This window comes from Elephas maximus, chromosome 16, assembly GCF_024166365.1.
Source record: "Elephas maximus indicus isolate mEleMax1 chromosome 16, mEleMax1 primary haplotype, whole genome shotgun sequence".
Taxonomy (NCBI): Eukaryota; Metazoa; Chordata; class Mammalia; order Proboscidea; family Elephantidae; genus Elephas; species Elephas maximus.
In genome coordinates this window covers 52,450,285-52,465,609 of record NC_064834.1, presented here as the reverse complement: position 1 = coordinate 52,465,609, position 15,325 = coordinate 52,450,285, and the positions used below count along the sequence as shown (strand labels likewise).

General features: G+C 49.4%; 1 protein-coding gene across 4 annotated transcripts in view; it reads right to left on the bottom strand.

Moving 5' to 3' along the window:
* Nucleotides 1–757: 757 nt before the first annotated feature.
* The window catches only part of PAX2 (paired box 2), an 82,323-nt gene continuing 67,755 nt past the window's right edge, over nucleotides 758–15,325 (bottom strand). For 2 of the 4 annotated variants that reach the window (XM_049855198.1, XM_049855200.1), the window contains 3 exons: nucleotides 3,718–3,819; nucleotides 1,449–1,535; nucleotides 758–963 (listed from right to left, as the gene is read on the bottom strand). In XM_049855198.1, coding sequence (XP_049711155.1) covers nucleotides 842–963; nucleotides 1,449–1,535; nucleotides 3,718–3,819 — 311 coding nt within the window. In that variant the 3' untranslated portion in view covers nucleotides 758–841. Of the gene's footprint in view, nucleotides 983–1,448; nucleotides 1,536–3,717; nucleotides 3,820–15,325 lie in introns of all 4 variants that reach the window. The other 2 variants (XM_049855201.1, XM_049855199.1) reach the window with 1 other exon arrangement.

Here is a 15,325-nt window from a genome sequence, read left to right as displayed (position 1 = left end):
TAGGGAAGCTGGTCCTGCGGGGGCCCGGGAGAGCCTCCGGTGGGGCAGCGATGAGGGGGCAGAGATGCAGGGCGTAGTGGGAGGGGAGAAGGACCGGCAGGGGGAGGACACTGGGAGGCCGGCAGATGGAAGAGACGCCGAAGTCGGGGCAAGGCGGGTGGAGAGCCGGGTCACGTCGTCAGAGGTGCCTGGGCCAGAAAGAGGCAGTCCAGGTGGAGAGGGGAAGAGCCCAGCGTTGGGCTCGTTCTGGGCGGGCTGCTGGGCCCTGGGCGCCTCGGTTCCCAACCTTGGAAAGACCTGACACCCCAAGAACCCAGCCCCCACGCCCCATTCCACCTTCCCCAGCAGGCAGGCGGGGACAGTCCGGCTGGCTCAGGGGGAACGCACTTTCCCTCGGGGTTTCGCCAGGTGGCTCTTCCTCCTCCTGCAGAAAATCGTTTTCGTCCTCATTTCTTTGCCCAGCCAGTCCGGCGAAGCCTCCCGGCGCCCGAGTGTCCCAGGCAGGCTGCGCGGGGAATGGGCCGCGCTGCAGTCGGCGCTGATTGTGTGTCACAGAGACGTGTCCGGCGCGCGCGGCCGCGGACCTGCCCCGGGCGGTCGGGCTAGGCTGGGCGCGCGGGTCGGCCCTCCAGCGGCCGCGAGTCCAGGCAGGCCGGGAGGGGTTGCGAGCGGGGAGGGGAGGCGGGTCCCGCCTGAGGGTCCCGCCCGCGGCGCCGCAGGTCCTGTCCCGCCTTCCACCGGGCGCTGTGAAGGGCTGCGGGGTCCTGGGATGGGGTGGGTCTAGGGCGGTGGCCGGGAGGCATCGCGTCGCGCCGGTCCTCCCTCCCTCCGGGGTGGGCGGTCAGACAGGGACGATGTGGAGGCCGAAGCTGTCGGCCTGAAGCTTGATGTGGTCCCCGCGGTAACTAGTGGCGGTCATAGGCAGCGGCAGCAGCGGCAGGGGCGGAGCCCCGGGGGGCGGCACTATAATAATAAGGGGAACCTGGAAGTTAACACAGGAGAAGAATGGGCTGGGTGAGAGGACAAACAGGAGAACAAAAAAGGAAAGAAAAGCAACGAAAAGACCTCCCCGGCCTGGGGTCTGCGGGATTGGGGCTGGAGACTTTGGCTGGGCGGCGGGGCCAGTTGCTCCCTGCGCTCATGGGGCGGGGAAAGGGACCCGAGCGGTGACCGCTGCCGCCCGGGTGTCGACACTCCAGTGGGGGCCGAGGGCGAGGGCGGCGCAGAACCTTCCAGCGACCACGGAGGGAGGAGGGGGAGCGGGAGGCACGGGCGTCCTTGTGGGATCCCGGGGCCTCGGCGCTGCACTAACAAGCTGGCTGAGCCGGGCCGGGCCGGGCCGGGCGCCGAGGTCAGGTGGCCTGAGCGGAACCCCTGCCCGGCACGCGCGGCGGGCGGACGAGCGGATGGGCGCGCTGAGCCGCCGGCCAGCCAGGTGGCGTACTCACTTAGTAAGGCGGGGTTGCTGAATCTCCAAGCCTCGTTGTAGGCCGTGTACTGGGGGTGGCTGTACGGGTTGCCGGAGAACTCGCTCCCTGCGGGGAGGGGAGGAATCAGCCTCGCCCCAAAGAGCCCGGCCGGAGGCGCGGTACAGTGGGCAGAGCATGCGGGCCAGGCGGAGGCGAGCAATCAATTGCGTCCGCGTGGGAAGGGCCGGAGAAGGCCAAAAGCATCGACGGGCCTTGCACACCGGCGTGGAGAGACCTGCGGGCCCGCCCGGAGCTCCCCTGAGGAGGGGCTCCGAGCCGCCCAGGAAAGGTTTGCTCCCGGCTGCCGTGCGCCCACCCCGCTGCTCTGGGAGCAAAGGCCTGTTTGGTAGAGACTCCGCCTGACCGGGCGGAAGCTTGGGGAGGATGGTGCAGAAGAGCGCTCCGGCCACTTTGTCCCAGAAAGTCCTAAAGATGGCATCTTGGTACTGTGCCCATGCAGGGGGTGGGAGCTTTGCTGGAAAACACCCCCTCCGGCCTGCCCCTAGAGAGGCTCGATCCGAGAGCCTCCACGCAGGCGAACGAGGCGGCAGGAAGCAGGTGGACTGCCCGCGGGGCGAGCGGTGAGCCACGGACCCCCCGGGCTGGGAGCCGTCGGAAGCCGCCTCCCTCCCTCCGCGAGAGAAAGGCCAGGCCTCCGGGTTTCCCCCTCGCCCTTTCTCCTGTGTGGTGACCCCAGACTGTTTACAGTGATCCCTAACCGCGGGTTAAGTAGAGGAGAAGGGGCCCCTCTTGGAGAGGGAGCTGGGGTGGGGGTGGGGGACGCAGCCACTGGAAAGCCTGTTTATTGACGAGGAGGGAAAGCATGCGTGCAGCAGGATAATGAGCTTCTGAGCTCAACTGTGACCAAGAGGAACTGAGCTATCTCCTTCCCCATCGCTAATGAAACAAGTGTAATTTCCTCATCAGCACTAGATTCTGTTTAACGACTCCCCCCTTGCCACCATGAGCTCTCTGCAGCTCCCCTCATCCCCACCTCCCTGCAGACTCCCCACCCCCACCCGCCCCAGGCTTCTCTCATCCTCCTCTCCCCAAAACCTTCCCCAGCCTCCACTTCTCACCCACTCACCTTAAGACTCTCCTGCTCCCCCCCCCACTTTCCCTCCCCCAAATCTGGGCCAGAATCCCCACACCCACATCTCCCTGCTGTCCTTACTCACTTCCTCTAACTCCTTTCAGCCCCTATCCTACCACACCCTGCAGCAATCACCCTCTTTGCCATCACAACTCCCTCAAGCTCTGCTTGTCCAGGGCTGTCCCTGAATGGATGGAAGGCCAGGGAAGGGGCCAACAACTCTCTTCCACACCCACCCACCCCTTGAGAGCTGAACTTCAGGGAAAGGGCACTGAAAGGGTGGCCAGAAGAAGTGGCTTGCAGACTCAGTGAGTCTGACCGTCTTTAAGGCAAGAGTTTTTTGGTGTTTATAAGAAAGGAGCTTCAACTCTCTTTAGCTTGAGGCTCTGCTCTCAGTCTGGGGTGAGAGGTGGGTGGTAGCACAACCTCTACCTGCAGTCACCAGACCCTAAATATAGCCTCTGCCTCTGACCTACACAGCCCAAAGCAAGTTCTCTCAAACAAGGCATGTGCTAGAGCTCCAGAGGAGCAATGAGGGCCTGGGATCCTCTGAGGAGATATAGGGTGCTCTAGCTTGTCTCCCTGAAACAAAACTCTCTCTGGTTTCTGCCATAGCCTGTCCTCTTTTCTCTTTCCTTGTTTTTTTTTTTTTTTTTAGGGACTGCTTCATCTTCTCTGGGGCGGGGTCAGTTCTCAACACTGGTCTTCTTCTGTGGGTTGTTGCAGACCAGGAGAGCTTTGGCTGAGTGACTGACATGCCCCTGGAGATAGTTGTTGGCTCCAAGTTTCCATGGAAACCAGGGCAGGCTCTTCCAAGCAGTGTCAGCTGGTTAGGGTGAGCTGGGCACTGAGGGTGGAGCTGAGGCTAAGGGCTCCCCCGGGCACAGGCTTGGGTGGGTGTGCACTGTGAAAGGGCCAGGCCATGCAGTGGGGGTGCACACGACGGTGCAGTTCTGCAGGCTCCCTCCCTGGGTTGTTCATGAGGGAGGGTGAGGGACCAACTGCAGCCTCTAGGAAAAGAAAGAACAGGGCTGGCTTTGGGAGAAGGATGTTGGTGCTCCTCCACCCCTAGCCTCAGACTACAGACCACTTAGCAGCTCACCCATGATTTAGTTTCCCCCACCTAGATTAGGCAGCTGCAGCATTGTCACCTACCAGGCACCATTCCTGCCAGGGTGGAGGTGGGGTAGCTTCCCTGGCCAGTGGGGGGCACGTGAGGGGGGTAACCAGGCAGAGTGGTGCTCGCCATGTCACGACCTGGAAAAACACAAAGGGGAAGGGGTGAGGCCTGGAAGAGAGGGGCCTGCCTCTACTCACACCAGGGCTACTCCATGGAAAGGAAATTCCTGTGCAGACATGTGGGGGTATGCGGACAGGTCTGTGTTCCAATGAGCAGGTCCAGGTGTGCCTTTGCAAGCGTCTAAGCTTCTTACCTAAATGCCCATGCCTGTCATCACCTGTGTGTATGCTCCTCTTCTGTGTAGCTTTTTGAGTCTCTCTCTGCATTTGTGTGTGCATGTGTCTGCCTTTGCTTATGTCTCTTTGCATCCCAAACCCAGACAGAGATGGGAGGTAGATGACCTGGTTTCACTCCTTCCCAGCAAGATAATCAGCTGTGGTCTCTCCAGTAGCCAATGGACCTCAATCATCTTTCCTACCTCTCCCTTCCCTAATACCTCACCTTTCCTTCAGTCTTGGAGAACAACCCACCACCACCTCTGCAGGGGCTGTTGGGAATCCCCTGTCCTTTCCAAGTGGAGCTGCAGGTGCTGGGCCTGGCAGGTGTTGAGAGCAGGGAGCCAGCCTATGGGCCATTTTGCTGTTAGTGTCTATGGCATTCAAATGATAGAAAACCATCCCCGAAGCAAATCAGGGGCTTTGAGCCAACAGTGCAAGTGGATCAGATCAAGTTCCAATGAACAAAATCTGCTGCCCCCACCAGCTGCTTGACTTCTGTCCCTGGAGGTCTCCATTAGCTAAAGCCTGGAGGGTGGGATGCAGGGCTTTCCTTAGCAGTGTCCTGGAGTGGAGGATGCAAAGATAGTCAATGTCAGGGATACTGAGCAGCTGAACATCCATAGACATCTCCTGGAACCAGCTGCACCTGACTGGCCTCCCTTCCTTGTCTGCTCCGTCCATTGCTATGAAGATGACCACCTGCCTTTGCAATTTAGCATGCTCCTAGTTCTAATGACAATATTTTGCCCTCTTTCCTCTTCCATACGTCCGCATCATAGACACTACTTCTTTATCTACTCCTGGTTCCCCTGGGTCTCATTTATCCTCTCCAGGTTCTCTTTACCCTCTTCTCTAGCCAGTGCTACTCTACCACTGTAGTGCTTCTGTCCAACCCCTTCCATGTTTCAGCCCCTGGCATAGCAAGGCATGACTGGAAGAAGTTGTTTGGTGCTGTCGAGTTGATTTCGACTCCTAGTGACCCCATGTGACACAGCAGAACTGCCCCATAGGGTTTTTCTTTGGTGTAATCTTTATGGAGGTAGATTACCAGATTTTCCTCCCACAGAGCTACTGGGTGGGCTCAAACTGCCAACCTTTCCGTTAGTAGTTGAGCACTTAACCATATGCACCCCATCTGGCCTAGTTAATTTTCTGTCCATTGGTTGAGCCCTAGTCTTCATCCTCCTGATGGCTCTTCCAAAGTATCTCTCTCTCCTTGCCACTTCCTCCTAGAAGACGACCTCACCTCCTACTTTTCCAAAATATATGTTTCCTTGCCCCTATCTTACCACATCTGTGTGGTTCATTTTTCCCTAAGTATACCAAACCACAAGTCAGGTTTCTGCATTTCCAGCTGCCTGCCGAATATTTTCATTAACTGTTCCACTGTCACCTCAAACCTTACAGGAATAAAAGCAGATTCATCTCGCCCGCCCCACCACCAATTCTGTTGACCCTCTTGTAGACCATCAGACCCGAAACTTCAGAGTCCTTCCTGATATCACCTTTTTTCCCCTCTTTATGAAGCACTTACTGTGAAGATAAAAAATTATAGCCTCCAGTATGGATTATATCTCAATGTAAAGAAAACAAAAATCCTTACAACTGGACCAATAAGCAACATCATGATAAATGGAGAAAATAAATCAGCACCCATGGAAGCAGCAGTCAAAAAAATCAACGTATTGCATTGGGGAAAATCTGCTACAAAAGACCTCTTTAAAGTGTTGAAAAGCAAAGATGTCATTTTGAGGACTAAGGTGCACCTAACCCAAGCTGTAATATTTTCAATCACCTCACGTGTGTTCGAAAGCTGGCCAATGAATAAGGAAGACTAAAGAAGAATTGACGCCTTTGAATTATGATGTTAGCAAAAATATGGAATACACCATGGACCGCCAGAAGAAAGAACAAGTCTGTCTTGGAAGAAGTACAGCCAGAGTGCTCCTTGGAAGCGATGATGGTGAGACTTCATCTCACATACTTTGGACATGTTATCAGGAGGGACTAGTCCCTGGAGAAGGACATCATGCTTGGTAAAGTAGAAGGTCAATGAAAGAGAGGAAGACCCTCAACGAGATAAACTGACACAGTGGCTGCAAAAATGGGCTCAAACAGCAATGATTGTGAGGATGGTACAGGACTGGGCACTGTTTTGTTTTGTTGTATATAGGGTCACTATGAACCAGAACTGATTGGATAGCACCTAATAACAACAATAACAATGTGAAGGCAGTCACCAAGTGTTGCCAGTTCTCCTTAGTGTTGTCTGTTAATCTGTCCCGTCTCCACTTCCTCCACCACCTCCATAGTTCAGGCTCCTAAGTACCTGCCTTTGGCTGGCCACAGGCTTTTTACTTGCATTCCCAGCCTCCAGATTCTTCCCCTTCCAGTCTATCCCAAATGTGGCTGCTTGACTAGTCCTCATGAAACATTGCTTTCATCACACCACTTGCCTTGTACTATTGATTCTCATCTAAACACTGCCAGGCTTTCAGACCCTCTCAGGTACTCTACCACTCCCTACCCACCGTACCCGCTGCCTCCCACCAGCTTTCTCAGCTGTGGTTCTCACCCCTCCTGGTTTAATTTGACAGTTTTCACTGGCTTGTGTGCTCTGCTTTTGCCATGTTGTTTTCTCCTTCCTTTACTCAAAGTTTCCCTCTCCTTCCAACTCAAACCCTTAAACCCCTACCATTTTATCCATCAGGGAAGTTTCTGTCTTCTGAGCTTCTATAGCATCTGTGCCCCACGGTTTACTGTGTCATTATATTTCATAATGTATCAGCCCTGTTGTTTCATATCATGGCTTGCATCCTCAAACAGATTGTAAGCAACCTGAGGGTACAGCCCGATCTTCTGTTTTATCCTGCATAGTTAAGAGCATGGTAGATGCTCAATAAATACTTGCTGATTAATTCTCTGTCACTCTATTGCATTTATAGCCAATTCCATATGAGTTAGCCCATAGTTGTTTTCTATGGGCTAACTCATATGTGTTGGTCTCCTTTAAAGAGACAAAGGCTGAGACAAAATGTAAATGTTTGAATCTGCTTTTACTCTAAAAGCAGTTTCAACAATGGATTATGATTTTTCGTAAAATGATGGGAGATTTCTAGTGAGGGACTTACATATTTTGTGACTCAGCTTTATTACGCAATAGAATGATTTTCCACTATACATGCCTAATGTATCTAATATCGTACACTTCCTGGAACTCTAAAACAAACAACAGAGTACAACTGTCAAATAAGAGATTACTCTGACTCCCAGAGAGAGAGAAGAAAGACTCTGTATTTGCTTGGTTGTGAGTTTTCTTTTATTGACTTCTTTTGTCAATAAAGGAAACCCTGGTGGCGCAGTGGTTAAGTGCTACAGCTGCTAACCAAAAGATCGGCAGCTCGAATCCACCAGGAGCTCCTTGGAAACTTTATGGGGCAGTTCTATTCTGTCCTATAGGGTAGCTATGAGTCAGAATCCACTCGACGGCAATGGGTTTGGTTTTTTTTTTTTTTTTTGTCAATAAAAGGAGTCCCTGGGTGGCACAAATGGTTAACCCACTTGGCTCCTAACTGAAAGGTTGACGGTTCAAGTCTACCCAGAGGCATCTTGGAAGAAAGGCCTATGTGCTCTACTTCAGAAAAATCAGCCATTGAAAACCCTATGGAGCATAGCTCTACTCTGATACACATGGGGTTGGTATGAGTTGTCAATGATTCTACAGCAACTAGCCTTTTTTTTTTTTTAAATTATTGTCAATTAAAGATATAATTCTTGGAGCAATAGAGGAAGAAGGAGAGTCAGGAACAGGAGAAGGACATGGAATGTGTGGCATTGCCTCCGTGAACAACTGCCTCCTTCGCCGTGAGACCAGAAGAGCTGGATGATGCCCAGCTACCTTTACTGAACATTTTCAGCAAAGATCCTATAGAAGAGGCCTGATCAAAAAGGGGACAATGCAGAACAGAATTTCAAATTCTCATGGACTCCAGACTTTCTGGAGCCATGGGAGCTAGATGAATCCCTGAAACCACTGTCCTGAGATAATCTTTAAAACTTAAACCAAAAATATCCCCTGTAGTCTTCTTAAAGCCAAACAGTTTAGCTTAACTAGTAAAAAAATGTCTGCCTTGACAGAAAGGGATAGGAGCTGGTTGAATGGATACCGGAAATCCGAGGTGGAAAAGAAGAATGTGCAGCCACGTTATGGGGATAGCAACTAGGGTCATATAACAACGTGTACAAATTTTTGTATGAGAAACCAACTTGAGCTGTAAACTTTCACCTAAAGCATAAAAAAAAAAAGTCTGCCTTGAGTATTATACTCTTTTGAGAATTATTTATACTGGATCAAAGTGAAAACAGCAACTCAAAAGATTAGATGGGAACTTTAAGAGGCAATGAGTTTATGTTCATGAGGGAGGAACAACTCAGAAAAAGGGGGTAAGAATATTTGCACAACTCAAAAAATGTAATTAATGTCACCGAATTGAACGTGTAGAAAGGATAGAATTGGTGTATGTTTTGCTGTGTATGTTCTCAATGACAACAAAATAAGATAAAAGATACACTCTTCCTGACTCTCAGTGAGTGGGCCTGAAGCAGACAATGACAGCAGTATCTATCAATTCCTAGACAGATTAATAATAAGGCACTTATTGGTCAAAAAAGGCGCAGGACAGAAGAGAATTAGGGAAGATTTAGAGGTTTTGAAGCTAGAAATATATAGAAATCAAATATCTCCTGGCCCTATGATCTTAATATCTACTGAGCAGCCAGGAAAAGAAGTATGCTTATGTCTTTATAAACAGAAATTTAAATGCATCTGAATTCTGATTTTTAGCTACAAGGTCCCCACAACCTGTCACACGTGAATTCTTTATAATCTAAGGTTTTGTGACAATATCTTCTAACAAGCTTCAGGAGAGAGGAAGAAAGGCTGGATGATTGTAAAAGTGTTTCTAGCTAACTTGGAGTCACTTCTGTTACAAAGTTTATTTCCACTGGCTTTCTCTCTTGCAAAATAGTAAGGTCAACTTCCAATATATAGAAACTCCTACATGCTAGGAACCCTGGTGGCATAGTAGTTAAGAGCTATGGTTGCCAACCAAAAGGTCAGCAGCTCCACCAGCTGTTCCTTGGAAATCCTATGGATCAGTTCTACTCTGTCCTCTAGGGTTGCTTTGAGTTGGAACTGACACAACAGCAGTGGATTTTACATGCTGCAAGTCACCCAAAGAACTGTTGATTTAAGGGCACATTTCCAAATTCTGTTTAAAAAATTGAATTTGCATGGATGTGTCATGCAGACAGTTTAAAACTGTGAGAGAAGAGGCCCGATGAAGAAAAAGCATGCAAGGTTCCTAATGTTCTCCATACAGCTGTGCTCCTGGTGCTACAGGTTCCTTAGCATCAGTGGCACCACAAAGGAGGTGCCCGCTTAGGACCCCTGAACCAACAAAGGTGCAACCAACTGCGTATAAAGCACTCTCAATGGCTTCATTAGTACACAGGTGACACTTGACGAGCAGGAAAAATTGACCAAACTTTTGCCAGAGCCATATATTCTTCTGCAATGCCATTGTCAATAATGGAAAACACATACTGCAGGAAGTTTTCAAATTACTAAGACAGTCATACCATTTGCCCAGCAGCATTCTTTGAGCAAGCCTCTTTTAGAGGCCGAATATGAATGGGTAATGGAATCTGTGCAAGGAAGAATCGACGGAGCACTGGGTCTTGCAGTGCTACAGATAGATGAACAAATGGGAGCGGAGCTGGACTCTAAAACTGTAAAAATAGCACAGCCACCTTCTTTAAACAAACAAAGGCACAGGAACAGGAGAAAACAGCTACTTGGCAGAATATAGCAATTGTAAAATACGTGCCATCCAATAGAAGACCGGAAGCAGTAAAGTATTTGCTTTGCTCACTGACAATGCCAGTAACAGGAAACAGCACCAGGAATCACAAATGGCAAAAAATCCACATTTTGCTACAGAAGGGTGGGCATTTCATGTTGGATACTTACTTCCTAAGGTTAAACCAGTTGCTACCGAGCCAATTTCGGCACATGGCGACCCACGTGTGTCAGAGTAGACCTGTGCTCCATAGGGTTTTCAAAGGCTGATGTTTCAGAAGTAGACCGTCAGGCCTTTCTCCCAAGGTGCCTCTGGACGAACCTGAGCCTCCAGCTTTTTGGTTAGCAGCTGAGCGCCTTAACTGTTTGTACCACCCAGGGACTTTCCTGAAGTTATGAAGTTTTTAAAGATGGGAGAGCCTTTGAAACAACAGGTCTAACTTCCTTGTTTTAAAGGTAAGAAAATGGGGACACAGAGAGGCATAGTGACTTTCCTATGGCTTGAACACAGCTAATAAATGATACAGCCAAAGTCTGAAGCCAGGTCTATACCACACTGCCTTTTAATGATAACATAAAGCCAGATACTCCCCCAAAAAGAGCCAAAGAGAAGAAAAGAAGTGATCCGACAAGTCAAATCTCATATTGTTGCCGCTATCATTAAGATGAGGCAAGAGAAAAAGCTCACAAAGAATAAAATACTGACACTGAAGCTCCGTAGTAAAACTCCATGGGGTGGAATATTAATCTCCTTCGAGAGTTTTCTAAAAAACGAAGAGGCTCTTCAAGAAATGGCAGTAGTTGAGAATCTTAAAGTACCCAGAAGTGTAAGAAGCACTGTACTTGATGAGGATGGCTTCTCAGTTCAACTGCAGAAGTCCCTGAAGATTCTAAAGCCAATTTCTACAGCAATCACTACATCTGAATCAGACAGTGCACTTTCGTCAGGCATTCCTTACCAAATGGGCCAGATCAAATCAACTGTTTTGGAGAATCCAAGTGCAGCTCCTCTTACAAGCACAGAGAAAAGCAAAGTGAATGACTTTATTAAGAAATTGGAAAATTTTAGTTATAAGATAATTCATGTTACTTTAATTATCAGGTCTAAGATTCAAGGGCAGGGCTGTGTTTCTTCCTGTACACACTACTAGCTAGCCTTCATTGACTACCTGCCATATGCCAGGCACTGCTCTAAATAGTTCATGTGTGTGATCTCGTTTAATCCTCACAGCAACCCTATGGTATGGGCTCTGTTTTTAATTCCCATTTTACGGATAAGGAAACAAACTCAGAGGGGCTAAGTATTATGTCCAATACTAGCTAGTAGACGGCAGCACCTGGACTACAGCATAAGCAATACGCTTGGGAACTGGTTCTAGAAAGAGATTCTCAAATATTGTAGACCCAGAAAATAGGTATTTGGTCAAGGAAAATAACCTAGCATCATGCTAAACCAATCCTTCCTATAACAGATCACCTTTTTGCTTCTTGTTTTTGTCTGTTTCAGATTCTTCTATTTTCTACAGCAAAGGTTTTTAATATGGAGTTCATTGATCCCACAGGATTCCATAGATGCATTTCAGGGGGTTCATGTCAAATTGTATGTCAAATGTTATGGATATTATTTATGCACATATTTCTGGGGGGAGGGCACATAGCTTTCATCAGATTCGCAAAAGTCTTCATGACTCAAAAAGATTAATAAGCACTGCTTTATAAAAAGGAACCCCTTGGTGGTGCAAACAGTTAACACACGAGGCTGCTAACAGAAAGGCTGGAGGTTTGAGTCCATCCAGAGGTGTCTGAGAAGAAAGGTGTGGTGACTCCCAAAGAATTAGTGATTGAAAACCCTATGGAGCACAGTCCACTCTGACACACATGGGGTCGCCGTAAGTTGGAAGCGACTCAAGGACAACTGGTTTGATTTCTAAAAAACAAAAACCACCCCTGTTCTTCTGCATAAGACCCTGCTTTGTTTGTAAGTACTTGAATCATACAAATAAACAAGATCATATAATGAACAGCAGAACAGCATGTGAAGGAACACGGCGGCTCCTCTCAAGTCAAAGAAAATGTCAGCATTCAGAAGACCGAAGAAATAATAAAAAGGAAGCCACTGAAAAAGCTGAAGCTGCTGATAGTGATGGGTTGGACAACGGGACTTATTAGACATAGATTTATACAGCAAAAGTTATATTCAATGAGCTTAGAGATGCCTTTCTTCAGCATCTTTCTCTGAAAACGAGCACTTTTGCTATCCACTTGACACGGTGGAGGACCCTAAGGCCAGAAAACATAACTCTTGTTTTACTGCCTTATCCTCAAATTTTGTCTGCTTCTCATAACGTGGTGAAAATGAAGACATTAGATTTCTTCAAGGCTGGCAGTCCCTGCCTCAACTGAGACAAACATCTGTAATACTTACAAGAATACTCCGTTATTACATTTGTAATTACTGCCTAAATATACTGTACACTCACATTTACTATACCAACTCTGATCACTTTATGACCCATCTAGGTGATACCTGATACACTGAAGTAACAAACTTTCAATCTGTAAAGGATGCTTTAAAAGGAGAGGGAAAGAGTTTTCTACATAGTTCATTTTGCTTCTTATATTCCAGGTTTCCAAATCCTTCCAAAGGTTTGTGCCCTCAGCCCCAGGCACCATCTTGGCCCCACACTCAACCCGAGGCTGGCCTGCTCTTAGGTTCCAGCAGGGGAGACTGTGCCTGCAGCTCTGGTGGTTGCTGTCCTAGCTGATCTTGCTTCCTGCTGACAGCTGGACCTTTAGTCCCTGGTGTGTCCTAGGCAAGGATGCTGCCTAGACCTGCATGGGCTCAGTGAGGCCTGCACCTCGACAGCCAAGCAGCTGGACACAGCCAGTCATGCTGTCCCCACCCCTGCCCCTCCCAGCACACTATCTTCCTCTGGGCTGTGTAGCCTGCTGGCCCTAGGCTCCACAGGAGGTGGTTTCCTTCTACTCAACTGGACTTTGGTGGAGCTGCAAGCTCAGGGTCCTGGGATAAGGCTAGGGAGTGTTGGGGAGAATCGCATTTTCAAAGAGCTGAAAGGCCACTTCGCTATCTTCTAGTCTAGCTCCCTCATTTTCTAGGGGAAGAAACTGAGACTCAGAGAGAGGGGAAGACATTTTCAGCCCTCTGCTCTCTTCACGTCCCCTAGCTGACTTCCCTGGAGCCATTAGCAAATTGCAAATGAAGATTTGAGCTGGGCAGGTGCTGGTGCTCAGGGGGCTGGGCCCAGGCTCGCTGATGGGCTCAGAGCAAGAGAAACCCCCGTGCTGGGTGGGCAGAGGTTAAGCTTGTTTGCACAGTCTCCTGATACTCCAGGTCCCCCAGTTCCTCTCTGGCTTTATTTTGTTCTCTGAGAGCACTGAATTGTCAGCTCTAATCCTTCCGAAAGCGCAGCGTTTTTCAGGCACTCTGTGTAAGTGAAACCCTAATCCCAAGGAAAACGGCCACTTAAGCTGCCAGAGCATTAGGCTGCTCTCCGAGCCGCCTTAGGATTTCCTCCCTCCCTGCCTGCCTGCCAGCCCGACTGCCACCAGGAGGAGAGGGGAGGATTCCAGGCTGAAGGCATGCAAAGCCCTCTCAGAAGTGACAATAGTGGCAGAGCTTGCCTCCCAAAGCTCAGGGTTAAAAAGGCACTGGCTTGTTTGTCCTGAGGCTACAGTTACTAGTGAGGGGAGGAAGGACTGTGATAATTCTGGGGATGGGGTGGGGGGTCTTCCTGTTACCCTGGGGGCGGGTGACTTTCTGAGGGAAGCAGAATTTTGGGTCTTGTCTAGGTAGCTCTGGGGCCACCAAGACATTTCTGAGCCCTTGGTCCCAACACATACTGCTACTTTCATTAAACAGCATTAGGACACCACTGTTTAGGATTTCTTGCCATTTAGAAAAGGTTGGATTGGCCAAGTTTGCTTTTACTTAGCCAACCTTTTCTTAGAAAGTGCCAAATAGTGGAGTAAACAAGCTTAGTGCTGGGGGGGGGTCCCCCTTTTGGAGAACCCGTTTTTGGGGAACACTGAGCATCTCTAAACAATATTAACAGCAGCTGAAAGGTGCTATAACCTAACTAATCATGAAGGCAATTCCCAGTGTTATCTACTAGGCAAATATTTGTTAGCCTGAATCGGCTATGGTACAGGCTTGAAATAAAGACTATTGATTTCTTGAAAATATTTTGACTCAAATTCAGACTGGCTTCTCTTCCTGATCTCTAAATGAATTAGGGAGACCATGCTGTGGAGGAACAAGCACAGACCATTTGGCAATACTCAGCCTTTGGGTCTCATGAATGGAGGGAAGAGATGAAGGAAGGAGATGAGAAGAAAGGCACAGGCCCAAGGTAAATCTGCCCAACTTGAGATCAGCTTAGAAGAGCACAGGACTGTATCTTCGCTGAGATGCCTGACCCCACTTCATCCCTTCTTCATCCTCCCCCGACTCTCCTCGCCTCTGTAGCCCAGTTATCAGCCACATGTGTTTCTGCCCATGGCACCCACTTGGGGAGGGCTGTCCATGACCGCTGGGATGGCTGATGGACACAGACATGGACATGAGGTTGGCGCTGTGGCGGGGAGGGCGGTGTTACAGCCTTCATTATGCTCAAATTTGGCCTGACTCTCTAAACTCTGGAATGGATTAGTGCCTCTTCTTTTCAATCTCATTTTCCTCTAGAGGTGGACTGGATAAGGAGGAAGGGAAAGAGCCTTGATCCAATGACTCCCTAGGTTGCAGGCCCAGAGCACTCACATTATCTGTCAATGTCTAATTGTTATGGAAATGCCCCATAATTAAATCAGAGCTGAGGTCTGGGGGCCAGAGGCTTTGGGCACGTGGCTAGAGGCATCAGGGATGTTGGGCAGAGGCTGGCCTCTTTCCTTTGGGCCTCAGCAGCGTAAGTGAAGGGTCTCAGGCTGGTGGGTGCTCTGTAGTAAAAGGTCCCCTGACTTGCTGCATGTCCAAAATTGCCCCAGCCCTCTCCTTTCAAGGTTGAAGAGAACTCTGATATCTGCGCCCTAAATTCCTCTCGCTAATCAGGAGCTTTGGGCCGACAGACAAGGCTAGGAGACTCCCAACCGCCTTCCGGAGCCTTTCTCCGCCTTTACTGCCCTCTCCTCCCCCGGAGGGGCCGGCCAAGGGCTAAGCCGTTTGTTTTATGGAGGGAAAAGCAGTTGCATTGGATGGAAGGGGGTTGGTAACTACAGGAAAGAGGCAGTTCCTGGAGGTCCTTGGGGCTCCCTGAGTGGGAGGAGGAGACCCTGGGTTCCCGAGGGTCCACACCAATATCTGCCAAAAGGCTACTTTTCAGGTCATCCCAGATGTGGGTAAGAAGTCTGAGCTTTGAAGAGTCCAGACCCCTTTCTCAGAAGCTGAGCCCACACCCCTTTTCCAGCCCTGTACTCAGCTTTGACTTTGGC